Consider the following 17,292-nt stretch of genomic DNA (forward strand, 5'->3'; position numbering starts at 1 on the left):
ATATATTAAATTTGGTCAGTCATCAGGTTTGTACTGTGAAGGAGTATCAGTGTTTCTGATAGATGTAAGAGCATGTAAGTGTATAAACATTAACAATTAGTTTTGAGACAAATGAGAAACTGAATAACCATAATCGTTCTGACTGTTGGATAATTTAAACTGTTAAACTCCTCGATACATTCACCCAAGTATCCTTTAGTTGATGCTGTGTGCTCAGAGAAGGAGAAAAGAACAATTTAATGTCAGAACAGAAGACAGTTCATGGGATATTTTAGGCAATAACAGTCAGTCCTTGGAAGGAAGAAAACCGGGCAAGCCAGTAGAGATTAAAGTGATTTGGAAAGGTTGCAAATAGGACAAGTTACAAATTGTGATGGCTAAGTGACTGGATCAGAACATCTGCAAAACAGTGTGATGTTCCTGAGATGCTGCGGCTTAACAAAAGCAGTCAAAAGAAGGATAACTGGTGGGATTATGGATGTTTTTGTCGAGCAAAGACTGCACCGTGTGGTCCCAATTCTTAGAACAGCTTCTGTATCACTATTATAGTAAGAAGCAACCGAAGAGGTGAGACTGGGAGGGCCAACAGACCTGTACATTGCCACAGGACAGTTTTAACATGAGCCTAAAGAAGGCAGGATTGACTGACCTGAATAAAGACTTGGGACTATATGTGACATCAGTCAAAAAACAGGAGGTTTCACCCAACCCAAGAAGAACAGGAAAGAACAGAAGAGACACTGACTGAACCAGGAAGAAGATTAGCAACAGGGATAGAAGTGAGTAACTCAGGCTCCACTTGGCATCAGCTGATCTAGGAATGTCATCCATAAAGGTGACCAAACAAACTGTTCTGTGTTTTTGAGTGGTCACATCAACTGACCAGAAGTAAGATCAGGAAGTGGAATGACAGAGAGAGTTCTGACATTTACTTTTTATTGAGAAATCGTCTTGAAAGTAAGCTCAGTCTCAAAATATATGACTCCCAGGAATCTGAGATGAAAAAGTAAGGCCCAGCTGTGGCTCAGGAGGTAGAGGAGGTCATCTACCAGTCAAATACTGAACCTCAAATTGCCCCAGATGCATTCATCAGAGTGTGAGTGCATGCACAAGTGTTAGGAAAAACACACACAAACACAAACTTCAAGGCACAGAATAAAAGTGTTTGTGGAAGGGTGGATGCGGCTAGTACTAAGAGTAGCTTAGGAGTACTTGGCTAAAGATGAAGCAGACCGAACCTAACACATGGGGTGTTGTTTGGCTAGATTAGAGAGCAAGGTAGCAGGCAGCCGGCTAGCAGCTGAAAACTCGGGATCAAGCAGGGGGCTAGTGGGCAGTAGATTGGAAAGGAGCGGAAAGCCCCAGCATTAGGCATAATCCATAGAGGCCTCCTGAACATCATAATACCCTCTCAGATATTCCTTGCCCATGCTGCTTTGGCAGCATTAAGGCAACCCACATACCATTAAAGACTACTTCTGCTCCACGTTTTCCATTTTTGTGAAAATGGCAACTTCAGTTCCATGTGCAGAGACCAGTTTTGTTTTGATATTAGATTTTGCTTTCCCTTTCGGAGGCAAGATGGTGATGGCGACACACCTGCAGGTGTGTGCGTGTGTAAAGGGGGCTTGATGGCATTGCTCTTACATTACCTTACCTCCTCTTTTCTATCAGCGAAGAGTGTAGCAGGGAGGAGGGTGAGGAACTTATCTCTGGGCTTTTTCATGCCACAGTGATCCCAAGTAATCTAATTCAGCCTTCCTCTTTCTCGCTTGTGTGCTTTTCTCATACTGGTGCATGCAGATTGCAAAAAGCCTTATGTGCCTATGTGTATGTGTGGGTGTGCAGGTGGGGAAAAAAAAAAGGGGGGGGGGGGGGCAGAGAAATACAGTTAATGAGAGTTAATGAGTTCTGGATGTATCTCCATCTATTTGCGTTATGTGTTAAGTACTGCACCACTGGGGTGGCTGGAGTCGATGTGCACCTTTGGCTGTTGTCTGTGTGGGAGATGGCCATGGAGAAAAATGAAATAGCAAAGCAAAGAGAATATGTGTGCAGTCTTGTGCTGAACCCAAATAAAATGAAATTTTGAAAAAAGAAGTCCCCAAAAGAAATTTTAAAATTAATTTCTGATGATGAAAAAGTCAGAAATGTTAGTATCAAAGGTATAGCCTGATCAGTGAAACCAGTCCTTTTTTTATATACTTTATCCACACACTCACACATGATAGCAGCTGCTTCACTGACTCACTGACAAGCCCTCTGAACAGATTAGAAAATCAAGGTAAGGAAAACGAAATTCAAGCCTTTCAGTGCATACAGGGCACAGAAACACAAATGAAGAGACAGTGCATCGTCTTTTTTATGGGACACATAACATCTTAGCGATCTTTAAGGCTTCGGTCTATAACCTCAGCAAATAATTGCAATATTTAGTTAATTGAGATGCATTTTGTCGCAGTGATAAAATGTGTGATTTATACTTAGCAGTGAAAACCTTCCTCTGTGCACAATGGGTGGAGTGAAAATGCAGGGACGTGTCTGCAGGCTTGTGCACTCATTCACAGACTTCATTTTACAAAAACAATAAAGGCAATACTGCCAAGAATACGACCTTGCACAACAGCTAAATACAATCAGATAATACAAATAAAGATTTTATTTACAGTGCGTTCACTGAGCTAGCGGGTGCAAAATCCCTGCTGGGGTCTCTTTTTTTACAAGCACAGGCTTTTGCAAAGTAATCATGCAAATCATCTTTGTAGTTTATGTCACTAGAAGTCATGTTTTCCTAGAGTAAGGAAGATGCACTGTTCATGCATCAGCGACATGAAAAAAGGGCGTGAGAGAGGGAACTCGAGCAATACTGAAGCATTAAAGACATAACTTCAATTATCCCAAGACTGGATCTGGGAGTGAGGATGCCTCGAATTCCTCTGAATCTTGGAACAGCCACCCACAGGCATCTATCATCTACGCAGCTACAGGCAATACTTACAGAATAACAATGACAACGCAGTCAGGTCTGTATCATGCAGATCAGAAGCACCGAATCAGAAACAAACGCAATCTCTGCTTTAGTAATCAGCACCGCTGTGACACTATGTCTTTTCCTTTTGTCAACACAACTGATTTCACTCATTTATTCACTTGAACGCTCTTGATCTAAACCAGAAACCGTGTTCTCCGGGTCACTGAACAAAGCTACAAAGATGCACGAAATGCTCCTTGCATGAACCTCCACGAGGGATGAGCAACACAACCGACTACCTGCGCCTCGCTGAGGAAGACACACAGCTCCGGGCGAACCCTCAAGCCAGAGCCAGCCTTGAGACTCCAACTGTGTCCTGCTGGGAGCTACAGATGCTCTCTTCTTGCCCTGCTCCTAAACACACTTTGTGAGCACAGAGCAAACATCATTGCCTCTGTCAAAACAACAGTCATGGAAGACGTTTAGAAGTCCTTTAGCAAAGTTAAAGCAGATACACTACAAAGAAACAAGTTAAAAAACAGAATCGAGTAAATGCAGTTATTTGTATTATCACTAAAATATATTTAAAGAATTAAAAGTTAAAATGCCTATTATGCAGAATAGCTTAATAGCTTAGTTAAATATAAAGGTTTGTTATTGAAACATGGGTTTAACTTTTTGTATATACAAAAACCTGAAACAGAGAACTAAGCTACTGTTGTCAGATACATGCAATTGATTAGAAAGTGTAATAATTCTCTGTGAAATGTAATGAAGCATCAAATATAAAGCTGGAAAAGGAAAATAAAATGCTTCAATAATACTGTTAATTTCCTCCCCAGCTGAGGAGCAACTGTCTGCGACGCATTATTTGAAGCATCCCAGAGGAAAAAGAAAAAAATCCTGCTCACTATAGCCTGGTTTTTCCGTCTCATTACAAAACAAATCATCTTGATATATATGGAGATTGCTCATTTCTAAGCTGTTTCTCCCAAGCTTCCCCTTTGGACAAATAAAGAGCAAAACGAATGAAATCAGTCTAGGATTAATCATCCTGTCCAGTTTGATGAAAAAAAACAGGAGAAGCACAAGAAAAACAGGGAGGTAAAGCTTCAGTTTGATCAATGAAACAAAGTTCTTACATTTCACAAGCCCATTTATAAACCAATCAAGTTTTCCTTTCGTTCTCACCGTTATCTCAAAAGCTGATTATTACAGTCAAATAAAGAGTGAGGGAGCAGTGAGAGAAAATGAGTATTTTTTAGGCTCTTAAATAGGGATCGCAGTAGGATGAGAGGAAGGCCATTCCTCAAAAGCTGAATTTAAGCAAACTCTCATGTTAAACTTAAATTCTGTCATGTCTGAGAGCAACAGACTGGACAGAGAAAAGATTTTGAATAATTTTGCATGCTCTTCCCCCTGGGATGGCATCACTGATATAAACATACTATTATCAAAGATTATTCAGCTTCAGCTAAATTAATGTCACTCGTATAACACGAATGCATTCTCCTTGCTGCACCAATCTTTTATTACTACTTTGAATCGAATCTTTTTTTTTCTTTTTTAAATCTGACCAGTCATAAATATACTGATATCCTGGTTATAATTAATAGGGCAAAAAGTCTTTGCAATGCATTTCTTTCTTGTCGTGCAAACACATATGCAAATGTTGATTCTTGGTGTGAATTTACAATATGGTGCTCAATATTACCAGCATCTACTACACGCATTCAGGGTAATGAGTCCAGCCATTTATATGTTTTGGGCACTGCACTGAGCTGGAAGTGGCATCACTCACCATGGCCAGGGGCACGATGCCCGCCACGTCCTCCTGAGCCAGGCGGATCTCTGTCTCCACCTCTTGAGTGGCAGCGCGACTGGCCGGGTATTCCACCTGCCAGGCCATCCAGCGGCTGCCCATCGGCTCTGGGAAGCTTTCCATTTTCAGATCCACCTGGAGCACCCTCTGAACTCCCATCTCAGGCCTATCAGCGTGCAGGAAAAAAAGAGAGCGTGAGTGAATGGTTAAGCAGGTGGCTTGAAAAAAAAAGAGCGTGTGCGGATGTCGTGACTCATGTGTGTCGGTGAGTTCATTCAACCCGGTTTCTGGTCTAATGACGACAAATGGTAAAGGCTGATGAATGTGTCTGAGGTTGATATCTATGACATTTTACCAGCTGAGATTCTCCAAAATGCCAAGTCCCTTTGTGTATGACTCTCTGTTCAACTCTCTGCTTTATGGAATATCATCCCGCCCGCTCTATATTCCTCTCACACATTACAGTAGGTGATGTGCAATGTAAACACAACCTACGGCACAATCTCCCCGACACTCCAAAGAGCAATTCAAAGGAATATTTCACCAAGAGTAACCCCCACTAAGTTGTTGATGGCTGGGTTTGTCACCGGTGCCCTTGTTTGCCTTGTAGGAGTATAAATATACGGCATGCTTCAGCTCGATCTACAGTAGGCCTGAATTAAGTCAGACAAATGGAGAGCGTCGATAATAAAATTTCCCATGCCGCCATAAGTCTCCGGTGCTCACGGTTTAAATATAGCCCTGAGGCAGGAAAGGTCAGCATTACACGGGAGCCGGAGGAGATGGGAAATGGCACAAGATCTGTTAGCCACATCTTGCGTGTCAAATGGCAGGACTCGGGCCCAATAAATTTCATGCACGGTCTCTGTGGCACACCGGCGCAAAACAGCATCATGTAATTTGAGCATGGTGTGGGGGCGAGACAGAGAAAAGCAGGGGTGAAGAAATTCACATGGTTTTTTGTTTGGAGAGAAGAGCCTGTGTGTATACAGCATGTGGGGAATAGTGTCAAACATGAAGCAGAAAAAAAAGCAAATAATACAACGCCATGAGGAGAGACGATAAATTTAACTCGTGGAAAGACAGCACACGCAAATGTATAACATCCTAAATTATAAATAGGAGACTAAAAACAGTGGCAAAATAAATAATAGAAATATTCAGAGAGGACAAATCTTTCACATCGTTCTCATATTCTTGCATCTGACACTGAAAGAATGAAAGATTTGTCATGCAGCAGAGCACAACAACCCAATTTTCACATCCAACAGAGGTGTGTATAAATAATTAAGATGACAACCAAACAACTTGTGTCACATTTCATATTATCGTTCTAATCAGTGTACGACTCGCTGAAAACACAGAACGACAGCGTGGACTTACGTAACCGCTCCACATCGCTGTGGAAAAAAACACAGATACTAATATCTGTCTAAAGACGAGCAAAGTCACAAATTTCAGCAGGCGAAGAATTTCAACAGATGATGCACTAAACGTCCTGAAATAAAGTGCTTCAGTATCACACAAAACCCGTGTCAGTCATCTGTCCAAGTGGCCTACTTTTCTTAGAACAGGCTTTTTTTCTTCTTTTTTAAAAGGTTTGTTCTGGAAAAAACACCTCACATTTTAGGCAGCCAACAAGGAAGACAGGCAAAAGAATGAAAGCGACTTCACAGCAGAAAGGTTTGATTATACTTTACATACACTGCCAGGTATGGGAAAAGAGCGCACACACTCACAAAGTCAAAGGGCCTCCAGAAAAGACAGACACAATGTATTATTAGTTTTTTCCCCTCTCTCTCCTTGAAACATGACAATTATTTCCCTCCTTGCGTGATCCACTTGACAGAGTTTAATAGCCGGCGTAAATGCTGCGACTTTTATGAGGTTACTGTATTTCTCCTTATAATAACAGTGTCAACAAAATGTTGAGGTTATGAGATTGTACAGTGTACAAACAGGTCTTTCTTTTTAGGATGCAGACATGCTGCTAATTTGGCAGTTTTGTGAGAGAAATACATTTCCTTCAAAAGCAGACAGCATATGACAGCAATATAAAAACAAGTGCAAGAGAAGGATAAGCACAGACATGAGAATGCACACTGTTAGTCATAGCTTGGTGTTTATTTGACCTCACCTTTGCTGGGGACTAATGGAAATAAGTTAGAGTGTGAAAAACACAGCTCTATGCAAAGTTCTGGAATTCAGTACGGTACAAAAATATTTTGAGCTATAAGATTACCCAATATTTTACCAGTGAAATTGGAAACATGTGCAAAACATGCATGGGAATAGAGTATATAAGATCTGTATAATTATAATGAGCTTAAAAGTCAGTATTTGGTTTGATCACCTTTATTCTTCAGCACAGCCTGAACTCTCTTAATCAAACGTTCTTGTCATTTCTTTCAGTAGTTTTAAGGAGTAGTTCCCCAGGATTCTTGAGGGACATTCAAAGATCTTCTTTGGATGTTGGCTGCTTTTTGGTCTGTTCTCTGTCAGGATGATCCTGCACTGCTTCAATAATGTTGAGGGTTGAGATCTGAGGAGGCTAGTCCACGACTGTTCCATTGTATATTTTCCTATCTGGGTATGGTTTTCACAGTTTCATGGTTTGGGATCATTGCCATGGGGAAAAAAAGAAGCTGATGACAATCAGATGCTTTTCAGATGGTAATACATGGTAGGTCACAATCTGACTGTACTTTAGTGCATTCATAATGGCATAAATTTTGACAAGAACAACACCACTGGCTGAAATACAACCCTAAACCATGACACAGCCTCCAAAATGTTTGCAGATGGCCGTAGACATTCATTGTTGACTTTCCCCATACATAATAATGACTACTTAAACGAAAAATTTCTAATTTGGATACATCACTTGAGAACACATGTTGTCACTGACTTTCAGTAGAGATCTTGTGTAATTTGGCATACCTCAGACTTTCCCCCCTATTTCCCTTCCTTAAGAGTGGCTTCTTGACAGCCACCTTTCCACTGAGACCATTTCTGATGAGGCTTCACTGAACAGTAGATGGATAAACTGAAGGGGCAGGTGCCTCTCTCAGGTCCTGTGTCAGATATTTGCTGGATCCCCCCCCCCCCCCCCCCCTTTTCTTGAGGACATGACTTTCAGATACTCACTTGCTATAGTTCACTTTTAGCACAGCCACTTCTTCTTTGTCCTCCACTTGTTCAGTTTCCTGAATTTTAAAGGACAGCTTCCTTTTGAAGTTTAATGAAATTGTGGAAGTTGCATTTGAAGCCATTGTTTTAGCATTCTGGCCACTGCCATGATGGTTTTCCTTGAGCCAGAAGTGACCATATGCGAGAGAGTGGACTGCAAAGCTGCCAGCTAATGCCACTAAATTTTGCTAGAAGCTGTGTCCATAGACAATAGCAGTACATCACAAAGACACTGATGCCTGCTAATTAATCCTAAGTAACAAGCTTCAATATCAATCCAACACACCTGAGCACCAGCTTTTTAGTTAAGCTGTTAGTACAAATAATCACACTGGTCATCTCTTTTGTCAAGCAATTGGACTAAAATAGTCGTCCGACAGCACAAACTGAAGAGAAGCTGTTCTGCTCCACTAGAACTCTTACTTCAGTGTCTCGGTGAAGTTAAAGCCTGGATAGCCTCTAACTTCCTTAACTTTAATAAGAACAAAACTGACGTGATAATGTTTGGACCAAGTGGCAATCCCAGCACTTCTCATTTTAACCTGCACAGTCTTGAGCCTTTTATTAAGTCACACGCAAAAATTCAGGGATTAAATTTGACACAATTTCACCTTTGAAAAACGGATTAGCTCAGTTCTACAACAGTCTTTTTTCAAACTGAGGCTTTTATCTAAGGTGAAATCATTTCCATGCTTTTATTACATCCCAGCTGGACTATCGTAACTCCTTAAATGTTGGCGTTAGTCGGACCAGCCTTGCAAGACTGCCGTTGGTCCAGAATGCTGCAGCTCGTCTTCTGAACATATTTCCCCGGTGCTTGTCTCTCTTCACTGGCTCCCTGTTCACTTCAGAATTGGTTTTAACATTTTATTGTTGACTTACAAAGCCCTGGATGGACAGGCTCCCGGGTATTTGTCTGACCTCTTGCAGCCTTATGTGCTCTCTAGATCTCTTAGATCAAATGATCTTTTGCTTTCAGCCATACCAAGGTCTAGGCTGGTTCACAGAGGCAATCGAGCATTTGGAGTCGTAGCGCCTAAACTGTGGAATAATCTACACATCAGACAGGCTCCTTTTAAAATCTCATCTAAAACACATTTGTATTCACAGGCTTTTAATACAGTATGAGTTATTTGGTATTTGGTACTAATATTATAAGTTATTTAATACAAGTTATTTTGTGTTTCTGTACAGCACTTTGGTCAATGTTGCTGTTGTAATTAAATGTGCTATAAAAAAAACCATAAATGAAGCAAACATGGTGGAGTGATCTAGTTCAGTGACTCAGAATATCGAGGTAAGTCCTAGCATAAATCTATCAGCCTAGTTAGCAACCAGCTATCAGTTAATGCAATATCCTTAAAAACGGAAACTTTAAGGTTTAAAAACACCCTGAAAGGCTTAGTTATAAAGAAAATTCAGCCCAGAGAGTTGTTATAATGGACAAATATAGCTGCAGGGATCACAATCATTTTGTTGCACGAGGCTGTAAACTCTCTGCTCTTTGTTGGAAATGTTCAACCTTTTTACGTGCGAGTCCACAGGGATCGACTTTTGGATGCAAGGAAATCCATTTTTCTTCACTCAATTCATTTTTCAGCTCCAGAGTTTGTAGTCTGAGACCTACAGGAAAGATTAGTGAGGGAGAAATAATGTGCTCGTCCTATTAACAGCAGTGCTAGGAGACATTTTGATAAGCTACACTCACTTTGGAAACAATGACATAAACAAGTGAATTAAAAAGTTAAACTGAGTTTTTGACTACACACATATTTTTTATTACATATTTTGCCTTGACAAAAATAAGAATGTCAAAGGCTCTGTGGGGATCAATATGTACTGCTGTGAGGCTGTATATGGATTATTGTTCATTTTAAATCATCCGCACATTAAAGCAACATTACTGGCTCCTAATCTGCCCAGAGCTTCCGCTGGTGCCCTGAAAACCTAGCTTGTGCTGACAGCACATATTAAACTCAATTCTTCTTCTGCCACTTCTGTGTAAAAACATGCCACACTTAGCACCACCTTATGGCAGAAGCTTTGCATTCCATATCTAAATGCACTTTAGATTCAAAATTACTTAAGGACTGCTTATGAATACCTGCAACTGGAAAAATCATTAATTGACAGATAGCCGCATATATGTATGCAATAAAATGAACTGTCGCTTATATCTAACAATATTTAACGGAAAATATCAGCAATATTAAAAATATTTGGACCTGCACACCCTAACATCTGTTCTCCCCTTACATTAAAGGAAGAATGGATGCTTAAGTGACACTGAAAAAAAAGTTTCTTCAACAATAGGCAACAATGATCCAAAGGACACCTCCAGAATAAACTAAAAGCTTTAAGAGTAGCTCTCACTTTCTCCTGGGCATTGCTGAATATCTCTGAGAAGTGGTATGCTTATGTTTACATGAACATAATAAAGTGACCTGCGAGAAAGAATGGGTAAAAATATTTACATTAATATGTGATTGACTCTCAACATTTGACAAATGGCTAATTTATAACGCAGTTGTGCATGCGATTGCAAAAATCACATAGCAGCCCTGGCACCACTACACTGACTGTCCTCTGTACTTGACCCCCATTGACACACATCAAATAAAATGAAACCTGACAGAAACATCGGTGTGAGGCTGACTGTGGTCACAGTTGTTGAGTCAGTGACATCAACCATATACACCAGCATGCCATCCTGAGTTGACCTCTTTTCTGCAAGTCTGCTAATCACATGGCTCGCTGGGGGAAACTGTTCATTTCTCTGTCACTTCCAGCATGGGGTCTAATTCAATTAGCAACAAAAGGGGGCTGTGGATGCTTGCCACACAGCTGGCCTCGGTCTGATGATTATCTGTAAGCTAGCCACGGTTTGACTAAATCTGAGAGCAGACAAACGACCAGAGGGCAGCCAAAGGCAAGAGAGAGATAACAGGCCCAAAAGTTGGAAGCAGCTGGCCCTTTGGTTCTAGGGACCGGACTGGAGAGGAAATCAGACTTGACAAGGTGCTGTCGGTGACGGCTGACAACCAATGCACTGAGAATAGCACAGAGATCTCTGAGAGGATGGTGTTTGGGCCCGTTCAGGTTGCCCATAAATCACAATGACACCAGCAGATCTGTCAGACACGCACAATGAAACATAAGTGAACACCCTAGCATCATAATGTGTTTAAAATGCTATATGAAGCTTAGGAATGCATCAAAATGACAATGTAAAGTCAATCATTGCCGTTAACGGATGTGATTATGATAACGGCACCTTTTCACCGGATTTGCATGCGCGCTGGTATCCCTACAGGTTAAAGAAATGCAGATTGCCTTTACTTTTCTAAAGTTTTCCACTGCCGTGTGCTATATACCATCCATCAGCTCCGTCGTACCCACCCATATATCGGCTTATCCTTTAGACTGTCATGGAGCGCTAGAACTGATTCCAGCTTACACTGGGTTAGAGGCAGGGTACACCTCAGGCAGGCTCATCACCAGTCACTCACTGAGCTGACACTTAAAGACAGCAACTCAAGCTCACGTTCACACCTGCAAACCCCCTCCTAAGACACAGGCTCGCATGTCTTAGTAGGGGACTTTTAAAAATGTTTTATAAATGCCTAAATCCACAGTATCCAGTAGCTGAGCACATTCGGCTAGACGGTTAACTCCCAGTTAGAAGCAAACTGTAAAAAAGAAAAAAATACCTCTTTATTTTCTGTATTATTTAAGCACATTAGGAATGTGGGTTGGTGGAGTTTGGTGACTCACTGCTGAGTCTAGACAAAGAGCTGCTGTCTATTCCATTACATTTAACAGACAAATAAAGGAGTAATATCAGCCTTCACATAACTCTAAGATAAAAAGCATTTTTTTCACATTCTCATGCACATGCTGCAATCTAAAAAGCAACAAGCATCTAAAATGGCCTGTAAACACTCTTAAAAGAGTGTGTTCAGCTTACTGCCATGTATCACACTGAAAAGGAAGCAGGACTGAGAATTGTTTTTTATTTCTTTAAAAAGATGCTTTGGATGACAAAAAGTGTGAATCCAAAAGTACCTGATTCTTGTTTTTTTGCCAGTGAAATAAGTTATTTAGGTCGTATTGTCAGCTCTGTTTTGCAAATGTAAAAAGAACAAATTACCAAAGGTGCAGCACGTAGGTTTAAGGTTATAACAAATACCCTAGTATATTTAGCTAATATTCTTCCATATGCCCTTTCAAAAGCACGTTATCAACAAACTCAAACTTCTGTCTTCACTAATTACACAGTCTAAAAAGCACCTTGCACAGGTTATTCAGCTCAATCTTATCTTGTTAGCCGCATACTAGAGAGCTATTGAATTGATGCTGCGAGAAGGTTAAAGAAAGATAGATTTAAATGTCAAAATGAATAAAAAGACACAGGACAAAGTTATTGGAAGAATTTCCTTTTTAGCAGACATCTCCAGAGAAGGAGCTATAATTGAAAGTGCTTCTATTGTGCCATTATCAAACTCCCTGTGTCATTGTGACACTCCTTGTTTAATCTCCCTCTGATGTGATAGGATCATTGTGTCCACTGCCTCGTGGGATTTGGAGAATAAGAGAGAGAGATAGACAGGGAGCTTTTGTGGAATAAGTAAAGTGACATTTTCAGGTCCAATTTCTTCATTTCTTCAACTTGTAGGTCAAGTATTCTTAGACATCCTGTCATATTATAGTTATAGTAGAATAACATCCTCACGCCCAACTGCACATCTGTAGTTAAAGTAAGACTCGTCTTTTCTAACTGTATGCCATTGGATGCGCAGTGTAAAGTGTAAAGACACTACAAAGGCTCACAATAAACACCGGCAGAGAAACTGAAGAAACATTGCTGATACATGCAACAAGGGCTGTTGAACAGAATGTCAGAATGAATATGCATAATGCAAGCTGATGGGACCAGAGGAGATGCTGTCCAGAACACTCTAAGACAGCGTCTGTGTGTGTGTGTGTGTGTGTGGCATGGGGCCTCATGCATGGAACACCAAACTTCTTGTGGGTGAAAATAATGAAATTTGTAGCTTCAGTGGTGCTTGAAAACAGTACCCTGAATCTCTGCTGTTCTCATGCTCCGTCACCTGGAACAGCAATAAACCAGTCAGCAGAATGGAGCTAGGACACACACGTACCCCCACACAGACACACACACACACACACAAATAGTTGTCCGTGTAAGTATGTGCAAACACAATACATGCTCTGCACCAGTGCATCAGTGTGGGAATCTGTCGCTGAACACACTCACACACACACACAAACACACACACACACACACACACACACACACACACACTTATAAACACTGCTTGTATAAATATGAACATATGAAGTTGGTGATTGTTAAAATAAAATAGAACATTATAATCAATTTCTTTTTTTCCTTCAAAATCTAGGACATGACTATGTACAGGAAAGCTTAAAACGGTATGCAAAAGAAAAAACAAACAAATAAACAAACAAAAAGTTTCATAATTGTCAGTTTCATAATGAGCAAAAAAAATTTTGGGAGAAGACCACAAGGTAGAGGCTTTTGGTGTCGTAACCAAATGTCAAAAAACAAAAAAGCCGTGGCTATCAAAATCAATAAGAGCAAACCTGAAATTTTGCAACAGGCAAAATTAGAAATTTTCATCCTAGAGAAACTGCGACGTTTGGATACCTGCAATATTGTTAAGTGGAATGGCTATTTCCTAGATGGAAAGCGCATCTGCTTAAATTTTGAACTGCTTGATTAAAACCTGTGGGACTACATGAAGGATCAGAATCACCAGGGTCTCCCCATAACAGAACTGAGGCCAATTTTACAACAACTAGCAAATGCTCTTTTCCATCTGAGTTCCCTGGGAATAGTGCATGCTGATCTCAAACTTGGAAACATAGTGGTTGTGAACCGCCATCAGTCTCCTGTCAACGTCAAAGTTATTGACTTTGGCCTCGCATGTCCCGTGTCTGCAGTGATTCCTGGTACCTGTGTGCAGACCAGTTAGTATAGGGCTCCTGAAGTTATGCTTCATATTCCATATAATGAAGCAATTGACATGTCGTCTCTCGGGCTGGTAGCTGTCAGGTTTATATTGTTGATTGTCATTTATGCTTAGAAATATTTAACCATGTATGCTTAGAGGTGTATAATCGATTGTGTAGTGATAGGATGTGTGATCCTTAGGAGTCTGCAAAGACTTCGTGTGCATTCCAGAGTGCTCTGGTATTCACACCCACACCCTGGGAGCATGGGAGAGGTAGCTGTGGAGCTTGCTACAGGGGTGCCACTCTTACCTGGGAATGAGGATTATGATGTTTTAAAATTCATCATACACACTCAGGGCCAGCCACCAGATTATATTCTAGACTGTGGCATGGCCACAGAATATTATTTCAGAAAAGACGACTACAGCGAACAACGCTGGACATTTAAGATGGACGAACAATTTCAGTACGAGACAGGAGACCAGTCCAAGGAAACGCCTCAGCATCTTGATGAGCTTGAACAACTAATCACGGTTAGCACAGGACCTGAAAGTGGCACAGATTTATTGGTCAGCCTGATTAAGGAGATGTTAGCCTTGAATCCAAACCAGCGCATCAAACCCTCAGAGGTTCTCCAGCATCTCTTTTTTGAGCCTGACCTTTCTAAGAGTTCCCCCTGCATTGACATGAGAAGCAGAAGGGCACAAAAATCTCTAGCATTATTTCTTTGACTCCGGACAAATGTGACAAAACCACAAGCAGGGGTTGGAAAAGTCTATTTCCAGCCTAATTACACTGCAAACGCTTATCCACAACGTAAAACCAATATTCCTTTAAATCTGACAAAACTAGCTTAATATTTTAACAAAAAATTAATAAGTTGCTCCAATAATTATCACTTTGGCTTTTTTTTTTTTTTTTTAATTTTCACTCCTCCCACCCCAAACAGTCGCGGCAGATGGCTGTCCCTTCCTGAGCCTGGTTCTGTCAGAGATTTCTTCCTCTTACAAGGGAGTTTTTTCTCCCCACAGTTGCTAATTGCATGCTCATAGGGAATCCTTTGATTGTTGGGGTGGCCAATGCTGTAGGGCACGGGTCTCAATCTACTTCAACACAGCTGAATCAAATGCTTGCAGGACATCTGCAGTACAGTAGCTCGAGGATTGGAGTTAGAGAGCCCTGCTCTAAGGGAACTAGCAATTCTTGTGAAAACGGAAAAAAAAAAAAGCCTTAAAAGCAACAACAACAACAACAACCAACAAACATGGTGTTGGTTGTTGGGCACAATTTTGGTGAATATCCATTTAGTAATCACTGTGTCAAGTTTATATCAATATTCAAAGCGGAGCAGCGGACACCTTACCATCACACCAATCCTTCAATCAGACCTCAAACACCTTAACATAGGTAAAATTGGATACAAATGAATTAAATAAACCAGCTTTGATCATCAACTGATTGTTGTTTGTAATTCTTCAAAAATACAGTTCTTTTTTCTCTTCAGCCTCCTAGTAGACACACCTGTGGTATAAATGTGAAGATCCTCTGATTTTCAGAAAAGTTGACCTCTGACCTTGAAGTCAAGGTCACTGAGATTTAAACTTACCCATATGGAAAAGATATATATAAATCTTATAAAGTTTGTATCTGTCTTGTGTGAAACTTGTATGAAAAGCATACAAGAGTGAAAACAGATATAAAATCCTTAGAAAAATTATATAAATGAAACGTGTATGTTTTGGATACTTACTAAAACTATATATGAAAGTTGCCACTTTCATGAGTAAATCATATAAGCCTTATATGATTCACTATATGAAATAGGCCACATCTGATGCAAGTCTTTTATAGGTTTTTTCTATTTCTTTTCCATATGGGTAACTGAGATTTTTAGTAGATGCAACCACGGTATTGATTTGAAAATTGTACGTTGCCTCATTCTGGAGTTGTTGTATTCACAAATTTGGGTCTCCACACTTTGTTGTTGTTTTTTTTTAATTAAAGATTACAACACAAATAGCAAAAATAACCACACTACTGTCCATTTTGACAACACTATTTTGATTTTACCTAATGTAGTGCAAAAACAAAACAAATAAAAATAAATAAAATACTGCATATAAGGTATATACTACAATTCAGGTGTTACTGATCCTCTGCTGCAGCTCAGTAGGGACACATGGTCTGTGTCAACACACAGGGGAACACTAAGACTTCAGAAGATTTTCACTACGTTTGTCAAACTCAGACACATAATTGTTTCAAATAAGTTACAGAATTTCACAAAACCAGGAGCGTGGACTTTGTGCCTCATCATTTCATCATTTCATGATCTTTGGAAAGTTTTACTAACGCTATGCTAAATGAATTCAGGTATAATGTCTATTTGGTACAATTCAAGCAAGAACAATGAAAAGAGAGCTTGTCATCTAGTGCATATTTGGCATTTTGAAAAGGTCTATTCTAAATATTATTTTGATTTAACTTCAGATTTTTACCTATTTAGAATTGTAGTTTAAGCATTTTCTTATTTGCTTAAGTCTCAGTGAAATTAAAATACGCTTTCCGAGTGGTAATCCTTCTTTCCTGAATAGACTCTTTTATCTTGTGCTGTAGGCTACAGCTTCATAGTGTTCGTAGTAAGCAAGTCTCAATTTCAACTGTGAAGAGAAGACTTAGAGCTACAGGTTTGACAGGATGAGACAAAAGAGGCTTGCCTGGGCCATGAAACACAGCCACTGGACTACTGAAGACTGGAAAAAGGCATTATGGACCGAAACAGCTAGAACAGCATTCTGCAGCGCCATGCAGTACCCTCTGGTATGCACCTAGTTGGTCAGGGGTTCATCCTACAGCAAGATAATGACCCAAAACATAAGTCCAAGCTATGCCAGAACTACCTCAGGAAAAAAGAACATAATGGTTTACTTGAAAACATAGAGTGGCCAGCACCGTCTCCAGACGTAAACTCCATCGAGCTGGTTTGGGATGCACAGGACAGAAGAGTGAAAGTAAAGCAAACTACAAGTGCTACACATTTATTGGAACTTTTGCAACAGATATGGGAACAACAGTGATTTCGATTGTAGAAAGAAAGCATGTGGGTTCAGCTGTTATATCTGCCAAAGGTTGCTAATTTGATGAGTCAAAAATGTAGAATACATTTTGGTCTATAAATTAATTCTGTGACTTTTTTAACTCCAATTACTTATTTGTACTAAGCTTTCATTTCAGAGTGCAAAGAGACAGACTGCATCATTTTTTTAAAAAAAAGGAAAGATTGTGGTGTTCTAAAACTTTTGACGGGTAG

The 17,292-nt window shown here is 40.2% G+C and overlaps 1 protein-coding gene across 1 annotated transcript in view; it reads right to left on the minus strand.

The window, feature by feature from the left end:
- si:dkeyp-14d3.1 (transmembrane protein 132C) overlaps positions 1–17,292 on the minus strand; it is a 147,562-nt gene that overhangs the window by 34,265 nt on the left and 96,005 nt on the right. The window contains exon 4 of the mRNA XM_006803131.3: positions 4,773–4,959. Within this exon, the coding sequence (XP_006803194.2) occupies positions 4,773–4,959 (187 nt within the window). The remainder of the gene's footprint in view (positions 1–4,772; positions 4,960–17,292) is intronic.

Source organism: Neolamprologus brichardi, chromosome 12 (assembly GCF_056152115.1).
Source record: "Neolamprologus brichardi isolate AB-2024 chromosome 12, ASM5615211v1, whole genome shotgun sequence".
NCBI lineage: Eukaryota > Metazoa > Chordata > Actinopteri > Cichliformes > Cichlidae > Neolamprologus > Neolamprologus brichardi.